The sequence below is a fragment of the Lissotriton helveticus genome, chromosome 4_1 (assembly GCF_964261635.1).
Source record: "Lissotriton helveticus chromosome 4_1, aLisHel1.1, whole genome shotgun sequence".
Taxonomy (NCBI): domain Eukaryota; kingdom Metazoa; phylum Chordata; class Amphibia; order Caudata; family Salamandridae; genus Lissotriton; species Lissotriton helveticus.
Genome location: NC_136063.1, coordinates 1,659,270,557 through 1,659,289,602, shown reverse-complemented (window position 1 = coordinate 1,659,289,602; position 19,046 = coordinate 1,659,270,557). Strand labels below are relative to the sequence as shown.

The following is a 19,046-nucleotide window of genomic DNA, read 5'->3' as shown; positions in this document are numbered from 1 at the left end:
TCTCTGTGGGCTCGAGAACAACTGGGGCGATTGGGAGCCTCTCAGGGCTCGTCCACAAATATGCCCCCACGAACCTCGCAGGCTCGTAAATAAAAATAGGTGGGTTGAGCCTCTCGGGGCTCGTAGCACAATTTGGCCGCTTGGAGCCTCTCAGGGCTCAGAAATGAATAGGAACCCCCGGAGCCTCTCAGGGCTCAGAGAAAATGCTGCACACGTCGGAGTCCCTCCCTGGGGGACTCTGCATCAAGTGAGGCCCCACGGGCCTTCCAACACTGTGGCCCTTGCTCTGGAGGAGAGGGGTGGGCACCGGCAATGTGCCCCGACGCCCCCCTCTCCTTCCCGGGTACTCACCGGTCTCGGGGCGGCTGGGGGCTGGAGGGCTCTCGCTCCTCCTGCTGATGGCTGGCTCTTGCTGCGGCACTCGGTGCGGTGGGCGGGGCTCTTCCTTCCAGCCGGGAACCTCGCTGGCAGCCGCCTCTCTGCTCCTGCACTCCGGGGCTCTCCCTTCCAGCCGGGAGCCCCAGGGGAAGCACTGTCACTTACTGTTGTCCCTCGGTCCAGCCCCCGGCCTGCCTGACTTCCTGCTGCGGGCCGGGCGGCGGCGGGGACAATCTCGGGGTTGGCTCCCGATTAATTAAAGGAACATAAAATGCCGGCAATGGCCCTGGCGGTGTGGGCACCCGTCAGGGGCCAAACAAAGGGGGTAGGCACACGGCAACACACGGCGTGGGCAGCAGCAAAAGTGGGATCAAAGCGCTACCAGGTGCTATAATCGCATATAAAGCACTTCCAGGCGCTTAAAGGGGAATACAGCGCTCCCAAGCGCTGTAGGACAATTAAGAGCGCTCCCAGGCGCTAGGGAAACCACGAAGAGCCCCCAGGCGCTAGGAAAACACCAGTCCAGCACACAGGTCAGCAAAAGTCCTTTCAGGAGTCCAGGACCTCAGCAGTCCTGGGGCTGGGCAGGGCCCAGGGAGGCAAGCCTTCCCCTGGGTCCCAGCAGCAGCACGCCCCTGGTCGATTCGAGTGGAAAACAAGAACATTTTGTAAGGAGACACAGCCCCTTTTTATACATTGAATTCCTTTGTCTAAAGGTGCAGGGTGGGGGAAAAAACAGTTGCAGCTGGTTTGGGAGCACTCTTGATGGGCTCAGCCCCTCACTCTATTCACTGGCAGGGTTAGGGGCATTAGACACACCACAGGGGGCGGAGCCAGCATTGTGTGGGGAAAGCCCAGCCCTATTCAGGACCCAGGTGCACCACTTCCAGGTGCACCATTCCCTCACATCACACATGCTAATCTCAACACTCACCACCGGGCAGACCCATCATGACTCATGGAGCCTGGCACCCCAGCCAGCTCCAGCCAATCACACGCCAGCACACTCACTGCACAGACAGGCACACTTCTAGAAGTGGCACTTCCATATTAGACACAAAAACGCTGCATGCATCATTGCGCAGCATTCAATCACACGAGTCCGCACATACCAGACTCGAGCCTGCACACCCCACGCATCAGGAACTACCAGGGACACATACATTCCCCATGCATTCCTATGGGAGGGCAGGCCTATCTCACCACACGCACTCAGAGTGTGCACGCACTTTCCACTGGGACACAGTGAAATTGGACAGAAACCAAGAATCACCATCCCCAGGTCACATATAACAAGCAAAAGGTTCAGGGGTGAACCTGCCATAAGGGCCAAGTCCAACACCCACCTTGACCAAGCGGATCGGTATCTCTTATTGGTGCTCTCGGCCCAGGAGTTAGAGAGCAACGTGGCAGCTTCTTCCGAAAGGCCTGGGACATTCCAGCGTTGCATGTAACCCGCCAGGCCATCAAGCGCAGGCCGCCTGTGGCCAGAAGACGGTGAGGATTCCCCTGAGGATCTTAGAGGAGATCGAGACTGAGGGGTGGAGGGATTGGAAAATCCCAGGAAAGTTCCATCAGAACTGGAAACCAGGCTTGCGACCTCCATATCGGAGTAATTACCACTAGCTCTGCCTGTTGTCTCCTCACCTGGGTTGATAACCTCATGATCATTGCGAAGGGGGGAAATGCGTAACCCTGTTCCTTGCTCCAATCCTGGAAAAAAGCATCTGTTGCCAACGCCTCCGGATCCGGGCACCAACTGAAGTAACGTTCCAGTTGGGTGTCCAGACGGGAGGCAAAGTGAATGGGCCCTACCGAGCTTGGATTTCCCTGAAAATACCGATATGAAGTTGACATAGGCTGGTGTCCTTCCAGTGACAAGAGCACCAGTCTGCCACCTGGTTGGACGAACTCGGAAGATGCTCCGCTGACAGGGATATCTGATTGGATAGACAATATTCCAGGCGGGCTAGATTGGATAATGCTTTGGACCGTGTCCCACCTATGCCACATTGTTCATCTTGAGCAGAACACAACTTTGGATCCTGTCCTTTGTCCAACACTTAACCGCGAACGAGCCCGTCATCAACTCCAAGGAATTGATGTGAAGGATCTGCTCGGAAGAGGACCATCTTCCGCCGATAGATACTTCGCCGCACAGGTGCCCCAACCAGAACCACTGGTGTCGGACTCTATTATCAGATCCGGTTTGGAACTGAAAATCGCTCAGCCGTTCCAGGCTGCCATATGTTTGACCCGCCATTGCAATTCTGTTTTGGCCTCCTCTGTGAGGGGCCACGACCTGAGAGTAAGTGAGGCCTTTGCGCAAGTGAAAAGCTTTGAGACGCTGAAGGGCCCTGTAGTGTAGGGGACCCGGAAAAATCGCCTGGATCGCGGACGAGAGAAGGTTCACCACTCTGGCCAAGTGGCGTAGCAGAATCGTGGGCCTTGTTAGAGTACGCTTCAGCTCGTGTCTGATCTTGGATAACTTTCGAGAGGGCAGGGACAAGGTAACCGCTACCGAGTCTATCATGAAGCCCAGAAACTGTATCCTCTGGGAAGGGAGAAGGTTCGACTTGGTCTCGTTGATTATAAACCCCAACAGCTCTAGGAGAGACACCGCTTGTAACTGGGTCACCAGCCGTTGAGGACACGGACTCATGAGGAGTATGTTGTCCAGATAAATTACCAGCCAGACGCCCTCTGATCGGAGACGCTCCACCACATGTTTCATCAGCTTGGTGAAACACCATGGAGCGTAGGACAGTCCGAAAGGAAGGGAAGTGAACTCGAAAATCTGCAAACCCTACTGGAACTGAAGAAAATGTCTGTGAGGGGGGATAACTTAAAAAAAAAATATATATATATAAAAAAAAATTTAAATCGGGATCGTAAGTTAGCATCCTTGAGATCCAGGCGGACCATCCAGTCCCGTTCCTCTAACGGATCCCTCAAGAGGTGAATGCCCTCCATTTTGAAATGGCAATCACTAAGCCACCAGTTGAACTCTCAGATTTATTACGGGGTGGTAGCCTCCATCCTGCTTCTCCACTAAGAAGATGTTGCTTAGGAACCCCCGGAGGTGCAGAGTGTAGAGGGTAATTGCACCCTTCCGTAATAACTCTGAGATCTCTTTGTCTATTAGATCCCTCTGTACATGTGTGAAGGCTATAGGTGTCAGGCGAAGGAGCTGACTAGGCAGATCTGAATACTCGATTTTAAACCCTCTGACGGTTTGTAAGCATCAGAGGTAAGCAAAGAGCAATTTTGAAGAAAAAGCTGTAGCCTGCCCCCCAACTTCACCTCCCCAAAATCTGCACTCTCACCTCTTTGGTTGCTGTATGCACCATCTCCTCGGCCTCTGCCACCCCTGCGGTGGGGATAACTCCTGTTCGGGTCGAAATTCCCGAATTTGTCTGGGTCCTGGTACTCTCCTCTATGGCATTCGCCTTGCTTGTAGGAGGCTCTGTTGTAGGGGCGGCCGGCCGAGTACCCGCTGCCACGACCGGCTGTGCCAAAAACACATAAGGTAAAGATGCACTTAATCGTCGTTTGGGCTCTATCACAAGAGTTAAACATATTAACAAATGTACCCAGTTGCTCCACTAAGGGAGCCCTCTGCAATTGGCCCCACTTCTGAGGTAGCCGGCTCCCCTAGCTTAGGATCAATTTTTAGGAGTAGGGACCTGCAATGCTTGGTTGATATTGCCACATTGACTTTCCCTAAGAAAATACCCGCTCTCTGCACCCAACGAGAGAGGGTGTCCGGAGAGATCAGAGTGCCCGAAGCCTTGGGTCTTCGGCCATATCTAGAATTTTTGCCAAGGGCCCCGCCGTGTCCAAGAGCTTATCTTGGCACGCCGTCCACGAGCGATCAATGCCTTTTTTGGGGTCTCGGATGAATTTCGCCAAAAATGTGGACATCTTAGGGTCCACTTCAGGCGTAACTGCGACCTTACCCTCTGGGGTAGGTCGTGGGCACTCTGCGCGATGACAACTTTGTACCTCTTGGTCCAGGGGCTTGCACAGCCTGGCCGCCCTGTAGGCTGCCACCTTGGGGGCCGGGAACCTCTGCGATGAGCGAGGATGCAATAATTTATCAGGATTAAGCATGTCTGTGCCCTGGTCCGTAGAAGTTTACTGGGCAGGGTTAGATGGGCGCCATGGACGCTCCGACTCCCCATCTCCATCGAAGGCCTGAGGGGGACTCGTCTGGGTCCAGTGTAGCCACTTCGTCGAGAACACCAGAGGGTCCCGCCAGAACCTCCTCCGGTTTGCTGGGAGATACAGAGGTCTTGGCATTCAGGAATGCTTTTTTGCAGCGTGTAAAGGCGTCCGTAGCCACACCCGCGTCTTCTAAATGCGTACATTTGGGTTCCACCGCGCTAGTTGAGGGTTGGTAGGGGAGTTGTAGGCCCGACAAATCTTCCGTCTGAACGAGGGGTTGACATTGCGCTTGTAAAAGATCAATTTTCTTCTCCAACGGCACAACCACTTGGGACACAGCCTTTAGGATAGAGGAGTCCATGACCTGCCAAAAATGGTGGTTCACAGGTAGGTATATGACATCCTCCTCCTCTTCCTCTTCCTCTTCATAGTAGTTCTCATACTCCTTAGTGGAGCAGCACTCCAATCTCAAGGACAGACAGACAAGGGGAATCAATAGAGGGCAAAAACCCTTGAGAATTAAAGCACGGAACGTGCACCTTACAAATGTCACAGGCCTGGGACCCAAATCGTCCTACTTATACCGAGGGCACCAGAAAAAGCCTGCCTTGGCCTGTCCCTTTAAATGAGTAATAGTCTTACCCGAAACGCGTGTGTTCAGGCTCCAGGCAGGGGCTCTCAAACTTGACAATAAGCCCAAACGCGCTAAACACTGATCATAAATCTTTCCCCGCGGCCGCAGCGAGTCCGTCTAAACTGCGCTGTGACAGTTAAAATGGAACTAGACGACTCGCGGCCGCGCGGGGGGTAAAACGCACTGATAGTGCGCAAGTGAGAGGGTACGCCGTCCCCTAGCGGCGGGAGGCCGCACCGTGCTGAGAGCCTGAAGTAATCGCTGTGAAGGAGCGGAGAAACGCCCCCCCCCCCCCGGCCGAACCTGTAAACAGAATGTTGTTAATGTACAGTCCAAATACACACGAGGCAATGACCCACAAGTTTTGTTATAGCGTGTAGGCAATGCAGTTAAAAAAGCCAATAATCTAACAAATATTAGGATATAAAGCAAAGCCACTCATCTTAATGCTGCTGGAGCAGCGAAGAAAGAGGAAGATAGAGTGTCTGCAGAGAAGGTTATGAGGCGTCCGGACACAGGATTGGCTGCTGCTGTTTGGACTTTTTCTGTTTCCATTTTCCCTATGTTCATGGGAAATGTAGTTTCAATAAAAATTATGTTTTTTTGTAAGGCTGCTGGAGTACAATACTTGGAGAAAGATTGAGCCTAATCTGAAGCCTCCGGTCCTGCCATAAAGTTCATAACTATTCACCACAATGGGTGACTCCTGAAATAGAAACGCATTAGGTTCATGACTTAAACATTTTTAAAAATACACTTCTTTTTACTTTGTTCCTCCTTGTCATCAATTGCAATCTAGAGCTACTGCGCTTTACACATAGAGAAATAACTATTTGCATCTGGAACCCTAACAAAAGCAAACACACTGATTATTTTATCAGCTGGTGGAAACAGTGAAATGCCTCCTCCCCAAACAATGGCACTGCAGGTTCAAAACATCCCACCTCTGCAATGCACAATGGGCCTGTCGTCCCAGTAAAAACCAATAAAATGTCAAAGGAAATGGCCTGAGAAAGAACAATGGTACCTAGTAAGATAAAATAACATAAGGCAAACAAGTAATTACATATATCTCAAGGTCACTCAGATTTTACCCACTACCGGCTAGATCATTTTATCCATTTGCGCTAGAAACCCATTTTTGGTTATATTGTCTGCAAATTATGCAGCATATTATGTGGCAAACAAAAACAAATATGCAGAATACGCTGCTGCTGCAAAATCACATAATTCCACTGGCCTGGCATATAACAGATAGCTTCCTGCAACCAGCTGCAGTCGCTCTTTCAGGTGGTCCCCCACTCTATTGAGCAGCATTTTCTCCAAATACAGTGGCGTGAGTTCAGATCTCACCTAGAATGCAGTCATATTGCTATATGCATAGCAAACCCAATGGTGATCATTCATAGCATACTGGGGACTCAATGAGGTTGCGGCAGCCAACCTTCATAAAATACTGTTCTTGGCATATTGGGATGATAGATCTAAGCAATTGCAGACATACACACAATGGTGATGCCAATTGTTGGCATAATACTGACGCCGAGCATAATGACAATAATTATTGGCATATTGTTGGCATCCATGCCCCACCGCTGGTATGAACACTGGTTGTAATAACTGGCATATTGTGTGCCTGCATTGCATGATAATGTTCAACCTCGAAATAAAGGTGTCCTTATAAAAAGTGTGCATGTTTACATACTCGGTGCATCCATGACTACAGATAGTGAAAAGTGGACATGCAAGGGAATAGTGCATTCAGATGTGGCAAGAGTACATTTAAACAGTAGAAAACAACCCTGGTTTCCACAGTCAGGCTTGTAGTTGCTTTCAAGCCAATCTACACCTTGGAAATAGCAAAAACGTAATACAAGGAAATCCTCAAAGACTGACACCACGCTATGCTCCTCAAACATTTGGCACCCTAAGGCTTCCCAAAGCCAATCGAGATCACATGTTTCCAAAGATCAGCAACTCCCCTGAGTTTCTCAAACCCAGCGAAATCCTAGTTCATCAACTATATCCTGATACACTGTACTTCCCACAGTTCAGGAACACACTTTAGTCTCCAAAAGTGGGAACACACGTTGTTTCCCAGAAGGCAGCAACAACAGGAAGCCTAAACACACTTTAACCTATTAATATGGATATCAATGAGTTTATCAATAAAAATGAATTATCATTCTAATTAATAGAATCGCCTGTTCCGTACTCCACATCTACCTCAACAAGCAAGTATCTAGTCAGGCAGGTCCTGCAATTTAGGACTGGGATTACTGATTGATGGGTCACAAGTGGGAGGGTGTATAGCTGGCAGGCAAACACTTAGGCAAGAACCTCGATCAATTCCACAGACAGTCACAGCAACATTGCAATGGTCAGGTGAGATTGCCCCAATAAATCACACATGGGCAGTACATGCACCCCTAAAAACACCATAGAATCAGATGCCACGTGAATTAGGAACACAAAGCCAATCAGGGCCTAGACAACACAGTAATCATGGGCTCCTCGTGCCAACACAATGTGTCCACCCAGGTTAAGACCCACCTGTAGTAACCATTGACCATTCATTTATGACTCTAAAGGCAGCAGCTAACATTCCTCACTATATATGGTACGCTGAAAGCCTTTAATGCTTGCTGTAACATTGTAGAAAAAGAGAGCACACACTTGATGTAAAATTGAGACAGTCCTCAGACCTAGTGCCTGTAACTGTTTTCTCGGCAGAACTGTTTAATTAAACAAACTGTTCCTGTTTTGCCAAATGACTCACGTCTTCTGTTTGCACGAGGATTGGTACTTGGTACCCAACTGCAGCCGAGCGAAGGTGACCCCACACTGATGGATTCACGTTTTGCAATGAGAACGGTGGGCAGACACCGCAATTGATTGGAAGTTACGCTGAAACGGAGGTCCGTCTTGAAGCAGCAGTCACAGAGGGCAAGAGACTACATCAGAACCTTAAACATAGTCTAAAGCATTTGGCAAATGGAAAACTAGAGAGAAGCGTAAAAAGATAACCTGAGTGCCCTGCCACTAACAGGGTCTGGAATATTACCTATTTCATGAGTCTTAACTGTATCAGTTGTGAGGCGGCTTCAGAGGCGTTCGCACGGAAGTCACTTTTGTTCATTAAGGGAGAGGTGTGTGGCACAGAGTCCAGAGTGGCAGACTCCAGAACGTGGGGCTCACTGTTCGATCCCCGGCACCAAAGGCAGCTCAGCTCAGCATCCTGTGACTAAGGGCAATAGCTCACTTAATCTCCCCGACAGCCCCCAACACCTGGATACCCTTAGGGATGAAAAGTCATGCTTTACAAATCTGGAATTATATTTATAAATTATAGCTAATCGCTAGCTGAGGTGAATACAGTGTAATAATATGTATAGCCCTGGATAACTCCCAGGACGCTGAATTTTATGGCATAGCAATCCTCATAAATCCTGATTGGACGTACTTGAAACCTCAGTATCATGATTTTTTTGTTCAACGGTTTTCCAGTGCTAAAGTGGTTTCTTAACATCCATAGTATTTGGAAGGAGGTTGGGAGGTGCATCTAGCTTGACTCTGTGCGTTACAGAATGCATATGGGGAAAACATGAACACAGGAAACCGAGCGTAACTCATGTGTGGCCAAGAAGGTCCAGTGATTGCAGTGTTATTACTAAATGGTGTCTATGTTTACCACATTTGTCTAGAAGCAGATAGTGGCAGACTATCCAGCTCACTTAGGAACGTGTTCCACGCTAGTCTTCTCTTGCTAGAGGATAAAACGTAATGAATGTACTAATAACGACCATCATTGGAACGTATACTTGCATCTGATGATAAAGCATTGATTGTTTTTTTTTTAAATTTATCGTATGAAAATTTGAATTCAAGCAAGTTTTATTCCAACATATCAAATATTCTGCCTTTTTAGTATAATACATATGCAGTGTTATCTTGTTTTATTTAAATGCTTGTTCTAACTGTCTGAAGTAAAAAGTGTAAGCACTGAACTCATAGTATGCAAATTATAAGAGTGCACCACGTATGAATAGCCCCTACGATTCAACAAACAAAACTAAAAAAAAAAAAGTCATTTGAATTGTATTATCCAAATTGCTAAAATTGTCATGGATTCACCACTAAAGCATATGGAGATTAGGTTCCCCAAACAGATAAAAAAAAACGTAAGTATTACCAAGAGTGGCATTTACATATTAAGGCACACACATTCCCTGGCCTAAGGAGAGAACATTTGACACAAATATAATTGAGCACACTAAAACACATATACAGGACAGAAAAGAGACAAAAGGGAGGGAGTGTTAGGATTGTGGGCTGTTTTTGAAGAGGTTCAACCTGATAGACCCATGATGCCGACAGCAAGCTAGGCATCAGCACCTTCCCACCATATGCTGGGATGGATGTATTCACACCAGCTTCCCTTACATTAGGATATTTGCACCCAATAATAGTAGAAGCCGACAAGCCACCCCCCAAATCGAAAGAAGGTCAGTCAGGTCTAAGCCCAAGAAATCTAAAAGCAAACAAACCCATGAACCATTAGTACAGCCCACGTTTCTAGGGAAGGTCCCCAAAAGCTTGACTCCCTATCCATCACACTCAAGATGTGACACCTCAAAGACAGGTAAAATAAACATTCCAACTGGGTCATGCGAGCGCAAATATGTGTCAAGAAAATGTGTGGCAGTTCTCCAGAGCGACTCGGCAAGCTCGGGAGATGAAGCGAGCTCTAGTCCCCCTAGGAACCGATGACGAGGGTGGGGCTACAGGGTTTGCCCAGGTAGCTGAGGAGAGCGAGTTTGAGGGTGAAGCCAGGCTAACTAAAGCAGCGTGTAGCTCTGAGCAGAAGGGCCAGGCCAGATGGAACATGGAAGAGAGGTATGATTAGAAGATCAAGAAAGAGACGGTGCGCAACCAGGAGTTAGAACAAGAATATAGGACAGTACACTCTCCTCATGAGGAAAGCAAAGCCTGGTAAAGGGCGCCGCCCAGGAAAAAGTCAGAGAACGATGAAAGGCCACTAGGAGGGCTCAGAGCCACATTGTTCGGTCGGTCGGCATAGGAGAGGGGCGGACCAGGAGATAAATGAGCAAGACAGCCTGATATTTACCCACCTGCAATGCAGGAAAAACAAAATTGTACCAGTTTGTGCATACGAGGGAAGCAGCGAAGAAGATACGCGTTGCTCCTCACGAGTGCACGACAACGACAGACAAACCACGAGTGAGATAATAGTTCAAAGGGAAGGCAAGGTCTTTGTATACTCGTTTTGCGACCTATTCGCTGATTGGACTGAGGAGAGGGATCAACGGTCATTGAAAGAAGGATTGTTTGAGCTAGAGGATATGGTAGTAGCGGAGGACTGCATCAGGCATGAATGAGGAAACCATAAGATGGACTTTCTCTATATGCAGCGCTGCCTTGCCAGATGGGAATATGTTGAGGAAAACCCAGTAGAGTCACTTAGAGTGAGAGTGGGCCCTTTACGACAGAAGGGCCCATCGGGGATTATATTCATGCCATGGTCCCAGATGAATAAAGAGGGTTTGAGAACCAAGTTATAGACATTGCTGGAGGGGGCAGGGTAGTGCATTACATGCTTCGAGAAAAACACTGCAGGTATCAATCTAGCAATAGGAGACATTAGGAGTCTGCTAAGCAGTCGAATTGGGGAGCAGACAAACACAGTGTTCAACAGAGCTCACATTCCAGCAAACAGGCTAGCAGATACCCAGCATGAGGGGCCACATTTAGTATGCACCGGAACTCACATTCCGGTGAACAGGCTAACAGATAACCAGCATGACGGAGCCACATTTAATATGCACCTGCACCGGATCTGGACAGCCCTGAGCGAAATATTCCCCGACCACCCAGATGTAAGAGGGCTAATGGCAGATACCATGAAGCCAGAGGAAAGCATAAGGTGATTTCTCAAATAGAATGTGAGCAAGATGGGGAAATAAAACTGGACAGCAGTGGACCCATTCAGGCCAACAAGTCACATTCTTTTTTCAATTTTCTAAAGAAACTAGGATATGGTAGTGGAGGCCAGAAGGCTGGTCGCAACTATACCCTAGAGAGTGCTATTATTGCCATAGGCGTGGTCACCTGGTAGAGAGGTGCCAGATAAAGGCATGCCATGAGCAGCAGAAGGCATTGAACCAGTGCAAACTGCCACAAACCCCCACGAATGCCCCTCCTCAGTACCAAGCACAGGGTAACCAGAGCGTACCATATGCACAGACGCAAGGAGGTCAGCCAGTCGCCGCACAACCACAGAAGGGATCCAGAAATTGGCCAAGCATGTGGCAGCAGCACCCACAGACATGGAACCCAGTGCAACAGGAACCAGGGCCACAGCCCCAGCAGGGAGGGTTGACAGGGTGGGAAGGTAGCGCCTTCTCGAAATCACAGAGCCAAAATACACAGTAAAACAGGCCCCCACAGCAAATGAAAACAGTAAATATTAATAATACTAATGGCCTAACCCCAGTAGTTCATCTCCGATAGTAACGACAAACAGCTCCCCCTTTTCCAAAACAGAAAGAACTACAAGCAGCATTGGAAGTTCAAAATATTTTTACTCACTTCCAGGAATTTCAGGCTGCTGTGGACTGTGTCATCAGGCATCCACATTAGGTCCAGTATCGTTGATTAGGCCATGGGAACACAGAATAATCAGGTTGCCTAAAGTGCTTACAGAAAACAGGCGACACTCTGCTGCTGGCCACCACCCAGGAGCAGGCAGTCTGAGGAGGGGGCAAAGAAGAAAAAAACTAGACCAACAGGTCAGCCAAGTTTAACATTTCCTTCATGGTGTGCAGTTCAAACAGCACCCCCATATTGCTCTAAAGGCCTCTGATGCATTGGAGGACCCCCTTTGAGTTATGAAAGAGCCATCCTTGGTGGCAGGAATCAATTTTCTTCTCATGCCTAGGATTGTAAGATCTTAAAATTCCGCAGCCCCACACGCAGGAGTCAATAAGCCTAAAGGCCTTGGAGTGGGTTGGCCAGATGACTCAGATGTGCACAGACAGTCCTGGTCTTTAATTTTGTGATAATCTATCCCTGAAAACTTTCCAGGGTTTTGAAAGGCCCCACGGAACTAGCCTTTTGAGCCTGTAGTTAGTCTATGTCCCGTAGTGCCTATTGGCGAGCACCGTTTTCCAGGCATTCTATGTCCCCCTGCAACGTTAAATTGCAATCCTACTCCCATTATTGTGTAATATCCCGATTTTTCAGGATTTGGGGGAATTTTGGTCACCCTACCTTAGCGTAATGATCAGCGCAAGACTCAAGTCGGGGACTCACTGAACCTTCCAAGGCAGGGTGTGGCCCGAAGGAGAAGGGGGGCCAGGGACCTTGCTTCCAAGACTCTGCCCATGCTCCGGACACCAGGTGCACCCCCTTCCAGGTTTCACCCCCTTCCAGGCATAGTCTGCTCATGTTATTCCAACCTTGCAGGCACCATCCAGGAAACAGTCAACACTAACTGCCGACACCAAGGGGGCAGTAAAGGTGAGGGACGAAGTACCACAAAGCAACCCTGGAATCTCTCCCCACGGGACAAGGGAAAAAATGGATGGTGCACCTCAAGGAAAATGTCCAAAACTAAAAGCATAAAACACCCAAAAATCAGCACAAAAGGAAGAATTTAGATTAAAGGCAGGGTGGAGATCAGCACAACCAAGCATCTGAGGCCACAAAAGAGGGCCACAGTACACACCACATGCCAGGAACAGGAAGGAGCACAAGCACCAAAACATGCTCACATGGCAGACACCAGCAACAACAACATGACCCCTCATCCTATATTTCCATGTACCTATAGCGATAGTGAGCTGTAATGTTTAAGCAAGACTAGCGTCAACCACAAGTCTCTGACGAAAAGCCACAGTTCAATCCTTCCCTGTATTCATGGGACCACATCACTAGCCTATCCATCACTGATCTGATCACTTGGAATCGAAATGTTGAAGGTCCAAAAAACACCCAAGTAGGATTGTGTGGGGTGGAAGGGCTCAACGGCTTATAAAAATAATATATGTCTAGAGAATAATAAACACCCTCACCCCCCAAATTACTAAAAGATGTTTTTAAAAGGTGTCACCTTCCGGTGCCTCACCAGATCACAACTAGTGTAGTGTCAGGTTCACACCCTTACGGCAAAATACAGGGTCTGTGAAAACATTAATACCAGAGCATATGTAATGTTTCTAAGTTAACAATCAACCAAGTTATTTAAAAAAACAAGTAGCCAAAAAGCCGACAAAGTGCACCAACCGTTTTGCCCTTGACCCCAACTAAGAGGGGTAAAAAAAAAAAAAAAAAAAAAAAATAAAAAAAAAGGACATTTCTGAACTTACGCCAATGAAAGGAGAAAAAACCCACCAGCCCTCAGCGAGTGATTTGCTTGACACCCTCATGGGTGCACCGTTCCTTCGTGTAGTCGAGCTCCTCCATGTCAATGGCAACCATGAACTAAATACTGCGAACATTGTCAAATTGGTCAGAAGAAACACAGTCACCGGAGGAGAGCAGACGGCTCCGAAGGGACTCACACCTTGAACTACAATACCATGACAAACGTTATGTATACTTGTATGATTGTGTACAATCTACCTACTATGAGTCGTCCCAAACTTTAGTACCACAGTGGAACTCCCGGGTCAATAGAGATTCACTATTGGGGGAACTACAACGCTCACGTAGCGACCTTTTGTATGTAACCTTCAATTACACTAAACAGAATTCCAGAATCCCACATGCATTGCACAGCGCCCTTCGACACCTGGTATCAACACATGACCTCAGTCAGCTCCAAAGCATCTGCCAGGTCATGTTATATCTGGTCATTGCGGTAGGCGCAGATAGGATGTCCTTGTTCTGAAAAACCCACTAATATCCAAACTGAGCCGAACAGACTGCCAAAAAGGGTACCATAGGGAAGGATACCACCTGGCCCTGAGATTTACCAAAGGAGAGGTTTTTGGAGGTAGCCAAACCCCTAACTCCGAGCTCAAATACATATGCTCCAGTGCCCATCTGTTGACCGAGAGTGGCTCTTAGTGTTTCCGGGACAGTCTTCTTTAACAACAAGCTGTCTCCGGACATAGAATTCCTGTGTAGGGCTGTCCGGCTCGTGGATAAAAAGGGGAAAGGGATGAATGGGGGGGCGGGGGTTAATGAAAGTTCGGCAAACCCATGTCAGGAAATCTGGGATACCGAAGTAAGTGGATACACTTGGTTAGAAGGGAAGGGTCAACCCCTGACTGTAAAGAAACTTGCACTGTACCCCTTATGTTTCAGAGGAAAAGGAAAGCTTTCTTTGGGCACAAATGCTAACTGCGGAATGATTTTACATATTCTGGATATGCAATGGGGCACATACACGCTTATGGATTTTTAATGGCATTGCAGCGAGCATGCCTATAGTCAGCTGGGTCCCAGATGGAGAGGTTTGTGTTCCCTGCTAACCTTGAACACTCCAACCCTGGTCATTGCCAGAGAAGACCTAACAAAGTTGTACCAGCAACTGTTAAAGAAAAAGAACACCTTGCTGCACCAATCTCGTGAAAGAAGAGTAGCGGACTATTTTGGATAGGCTCAGTTCAAATATATTCCAGAAAAATGTAGGCTCTTCACAAAAGCACTGCGGGGTGAGGAGGGGGAGGAAGGGTGGTTGATACTCTTCTTCACCCTGCAGACAAACGCTTACACCCCCTGGCTGTAGATTACCAGGTGGGAAATGCTCGATATGATGAACAGTTCGGCCTCAAATCGATCAAATATTAAATGTGAGCTATCAGCCTCATGGTAATGCAGCACGGTTATGTGTTGGACTTTATGACCGCAATGGAGAGAGGGGCCTGTGCCAAGATCGGCACCACCAGCTTTACATACATCCCAGGGAATTACATGGACAACAGAACATCGACACTTCCAATTGAAGCATTGCATAGTCTGGAGATAAGCATGCAAGAAGAGGGAGGTGCCCCTGAGCCTGAGTGTTTTTTATTGGTTCTTCTGGCTCCCACGATGGATAACCGGTCTATGCAAATCACTGTTGCCAGCTATTATTGTGTTTCTATTGGGTTGCGGGGTTATAACATTGGGATCATCAGCTGTAAAAATGCAGTCCTGAAACTAGGTGGAATGCAAGTAATTAGGAAGGTTGTCGTAGTCAAAAACGAGCATAGGGAGCATTAGGACCCAAATAAAATAATGTTACAAACGCATGAGTTATATAGTGCAGATGGAGAATCAGCTAAAGGTGGGAATGTAATATAGATATCTATGCCTCCATTGATACAAATGAACGATCATCCTTATTACTAGAATTGCCCGTTCCAGAATCCACATCTACCTCGATACGCTAGTATGTTGTCAGGCATGCTCTTCGACCTAGGCCCGTGATTACTGATTGATGGGTCACAGGTGGGAGGGTGCATAGCTGACAGGCAAACACTTGGGCAGGAAACTCTTGATCAATGCCACAGATAGAAGCAGCAAAATTACAGTGTTCAGAAAGACTGCTCCAATAAAGCACACATGACCAAAGGGGGTAAGAGCGCTCCTAAAAACACCATAAAGTCAGATGCCACATGAATTAGGAAAACATAACCAATCAGGGCATAGCGATCACCCCCTACCCACATGGGACATAATCACCACTGGCCACTCTGTGTCCACATAGGTCAAGACCTATCTGTTGTAACCATTGGCTGATAATTTATGACTCTAAAAAGTTATGTTATGTTATGTTATATAAATCTTTTATAGCGCACGGCTACTCCTAGGAGTGTCCCGGCGCTTTTATTGTAGACCTGTAACAGATAACACAACAAGGAAAATAAAAGACCAGACAGCAGAATAAGAGAATAACTAAAGAGTAAAAAGCCAAGTTTTAAGGCCCTTCCTGAAGGCCAACAGATTAGAAGTACTACGCAATACCAAGGGCAAAGTATTTCAAAGCTGTGGCGCCAACAGCCTGAAAGACCGGCCCCCAATACGTGCCCTTTTTACTCTCGGGACCAAGGCAAGGAACAGAGACTCAGATCTCAGAGATCGGGCAGGATGGTAAAAGGATAGCCTCTTTTGAAGATATTTCGCTCCAGAAGCGTGAAGAGCCTTGTGAGCCACGGTCAAGGTCTTAAAAACTATCCGCTTCCGGATAGGCAGCCAATGAAGTGCCTGCAGGAGGCCGGAGGTTCTAGCTCGTCCGTAAAGGCCAAAAATAGCCCGTGCAGCCGAGTTCTGGACCACCTGCAACCGTTGCAAGAGATACTCCGGTAGGCCGAGATAAAGGACGTTGGAATAGTCCGATCTCGAGCCAATTAAGGCCTGCACCGTAATCTTCCTATGATCTTCCGAGAGCAAGGGAAGAAACTTACGGAACATCCTGAGGAAGCCAAAGCATGTACCTGTTAGACCCAGGATCTGTGATCTCAATGTCAGCCCATTATCGATCTTAATCCCCAGATTCTTAACTAACTGGGAAGAGACCGCTGGAGGAGACATGTTGACAGGCCACCATTCCTGCCAAACTGGGTCCGACCGACACCCGAAGAAGAGAATCTCAGATTTATCCGGGTTGCACTTGAGGCTGTTAAGCTGAAACCAGTTAAAAACAACCCCAAGGCAACCATGGATACTCTCTCCATCAAAATCTGCTCCTTTCTCACACGTAAAGAGGAGCTGGGTATCATCGGCATAGGATACGATCTGGGCCCCAAAGGACTCAGCAACCAACATTCCTTACCATATATGGTACCCCGGAAACCTTTTATTGTTTGTTGTAATATTCTACATAAAGAGAGCACACACTCAATGTAAATTGAGACATCCTCAGACCTATTGCCTGAAAGTGTTCTCCTGGCCGAAACGTTTAATTAAACAAACTGTACCTGTTTTTCCAAACGCCTCTTGTCTTCTGTTTTTTAAGGAAATCCGGTTCGAGCAACAAGCCAACACTGCTGTGAGCAGAAATCCTGGCTGAACATACCAAAAGATTGGGCTGAGGCTCCTAACAAACAGACCATTGTGGACAAGGCAGAGTTGCATCTGGTCTTGAAAAAATAGTAAGTATTTGTTTATATTGTGCTATTCCGGAGCAAACAAAAGCAGGCAGGTGAAAAATAATTTGCAATCTTGCTCCAATAAGTACCCTGAAAAGATTTAGATAGCTCGCAAATACAGTTGAACTGTTTTCTTTATGCGTTTGCTGTTTTAGATTTACTGCTTTCCCAATATTTTTACTGGCCTGGAGTAAAAAAAAATGAAAAACACAGATCCTTTCAGTTAAAAAAAAAAAGGGCAGGTGGCAACTTAGTGAAGTGTCAACAGACAATATTAGCTAACACAATTCTGTGCGTATTGAGAGAGATTATGATGAATGATCTGTCTCTCAGCAGCTGTTTGGGGCGACAGAATTGCACAGATGCACTACAAGATTTTGCAGGATATGAGGGAACTGGTAGTAGGGGTGCAGGAGGTCCTGCAGCACCCAAGAAATAACCGTGCAGTTAGTCGGGGAGAGAATGAGCATCAGAGGCCTTTAAAATGTTGTTTTTAAGATGTTGCAATTGCTGTGGATTCAAAGACAGAGGTCAAATATCTGGCAAAGTCTACTGATAAGTTGCAGATTTGTTTACAAGGAGTTTGCTATTTACCGCTCCTTTCTCTAACTGCAAGGTAAGGGAAATTCCGAGTGACAATCTTGCAGGGGGTCAGAGAGCCCAAAGAAGCGGCTGCAGAATGTCAAATGTTTTCCAATACATAATCAAATTCAAATAACTGTAAATCAGTTTGATAAATATTTCAAATTACATCAGCTGTAAGGAAATTATACGTGAAGGTGTTGTTTTTTGTCATTCTGAAGCGGAAACGAAAATTCTAATACGATCAAAACAAACTGGACATGTAATTAACTGGCATCATATATGTTTGGGAGTAAAACTGCGTGGCTGATGCAAATTTAGTGGCCATTTCAAGAGGCCATTTTAATGGCGAAGGTGCTCTTTGTGTAAACAGAATTACCCCACCACAGAATGCTCCAGTAACATATTCGGGACAGTGAGCACCACTGGACACATACTGCTCCCAAACCACTCTCTTGCTAAGGTGCAAAGTACGGTGAATACACGTGTTCCGCATGTATGTTTCGCTATTCGTATGACTGGTGTAACATTGAAGGCAGCAAGCACCTCCACTCTTAAAATTGTTCCATGCCCGAGTGTGTACTATTCCGTGGCAAGTAATGGGCGTGTGTCCTGAAGAGGGTGAGGGGGATCCGCCCTCCCAGTGACACAGAAGGATGATGGGTGTAGACTGCAAGAGAACCACCCGGAGAGATGGACCGCTGTGTGCCCCGGGGATGGAGTCGGATGGGAGCAGGCCATTCAGCACACGCTGTAGCGGGAGAAGGATGAACGAGGAAGCACTCACCATAGCGGAGCAGCCGCAGCCAACGCCCGGCGATGCTCATCGGCTGTGGATGGCGACTGTCACAGGCAGTGCGAGGTGGAGAATCAGGGGCGGAGCCTCGCGGCCGGGAGGGGAAGCCTATTGGTGAAGTGCGAATGGTCAAGTGACAGGAAGAGCAAGAGAAGCCAATCGAGAGACAGCTGCTGCAGTCCAGGTACTGTGTGTTTGTGTTGTGCGTGTTGAGACTTCTTATTCATACACAGCGTGCAACTTCCGATAAACACGAAGCTTCACAAACATATTCTGTCTAATGCGTGTTACGTATGCAGAAATATACCACTCCAGACACAATAGGTAATTGTCAATGTTTTTAAAACTCCGATTCTCGAGATTTAATTTAAAGTCCTTGGAAATCACTGAA

The 19,046-nt window shown here is 47.5% G+C and overlaps 1 protein-coding gene across 1 annotated transcript in view; it reads right to left on the bottom strand.

The window, feature by feature from the left end:
• FBXL2 (F-box and leucine rich repeat protein 2) overlaps positions 1-18,781 on the bottom strand; it is a 477,680-nt gene extending 458,899 nt beyond the window's left edge. The window contains exon 1 of the mRNA XM_078688338.1: positions 18,647-18,781. Within this exon, the coding sequence (XP_078544464.1) occupies positions 18,647-18,649 (3 nt within the window). The 5' untranslated portion in view covers positions 18,650-18,781. The remainder of the gene's footprint in view (positions 1-18,646) is intronic.
• Positions 18,782-19,046: the final 265 nt, after the last annotated feature.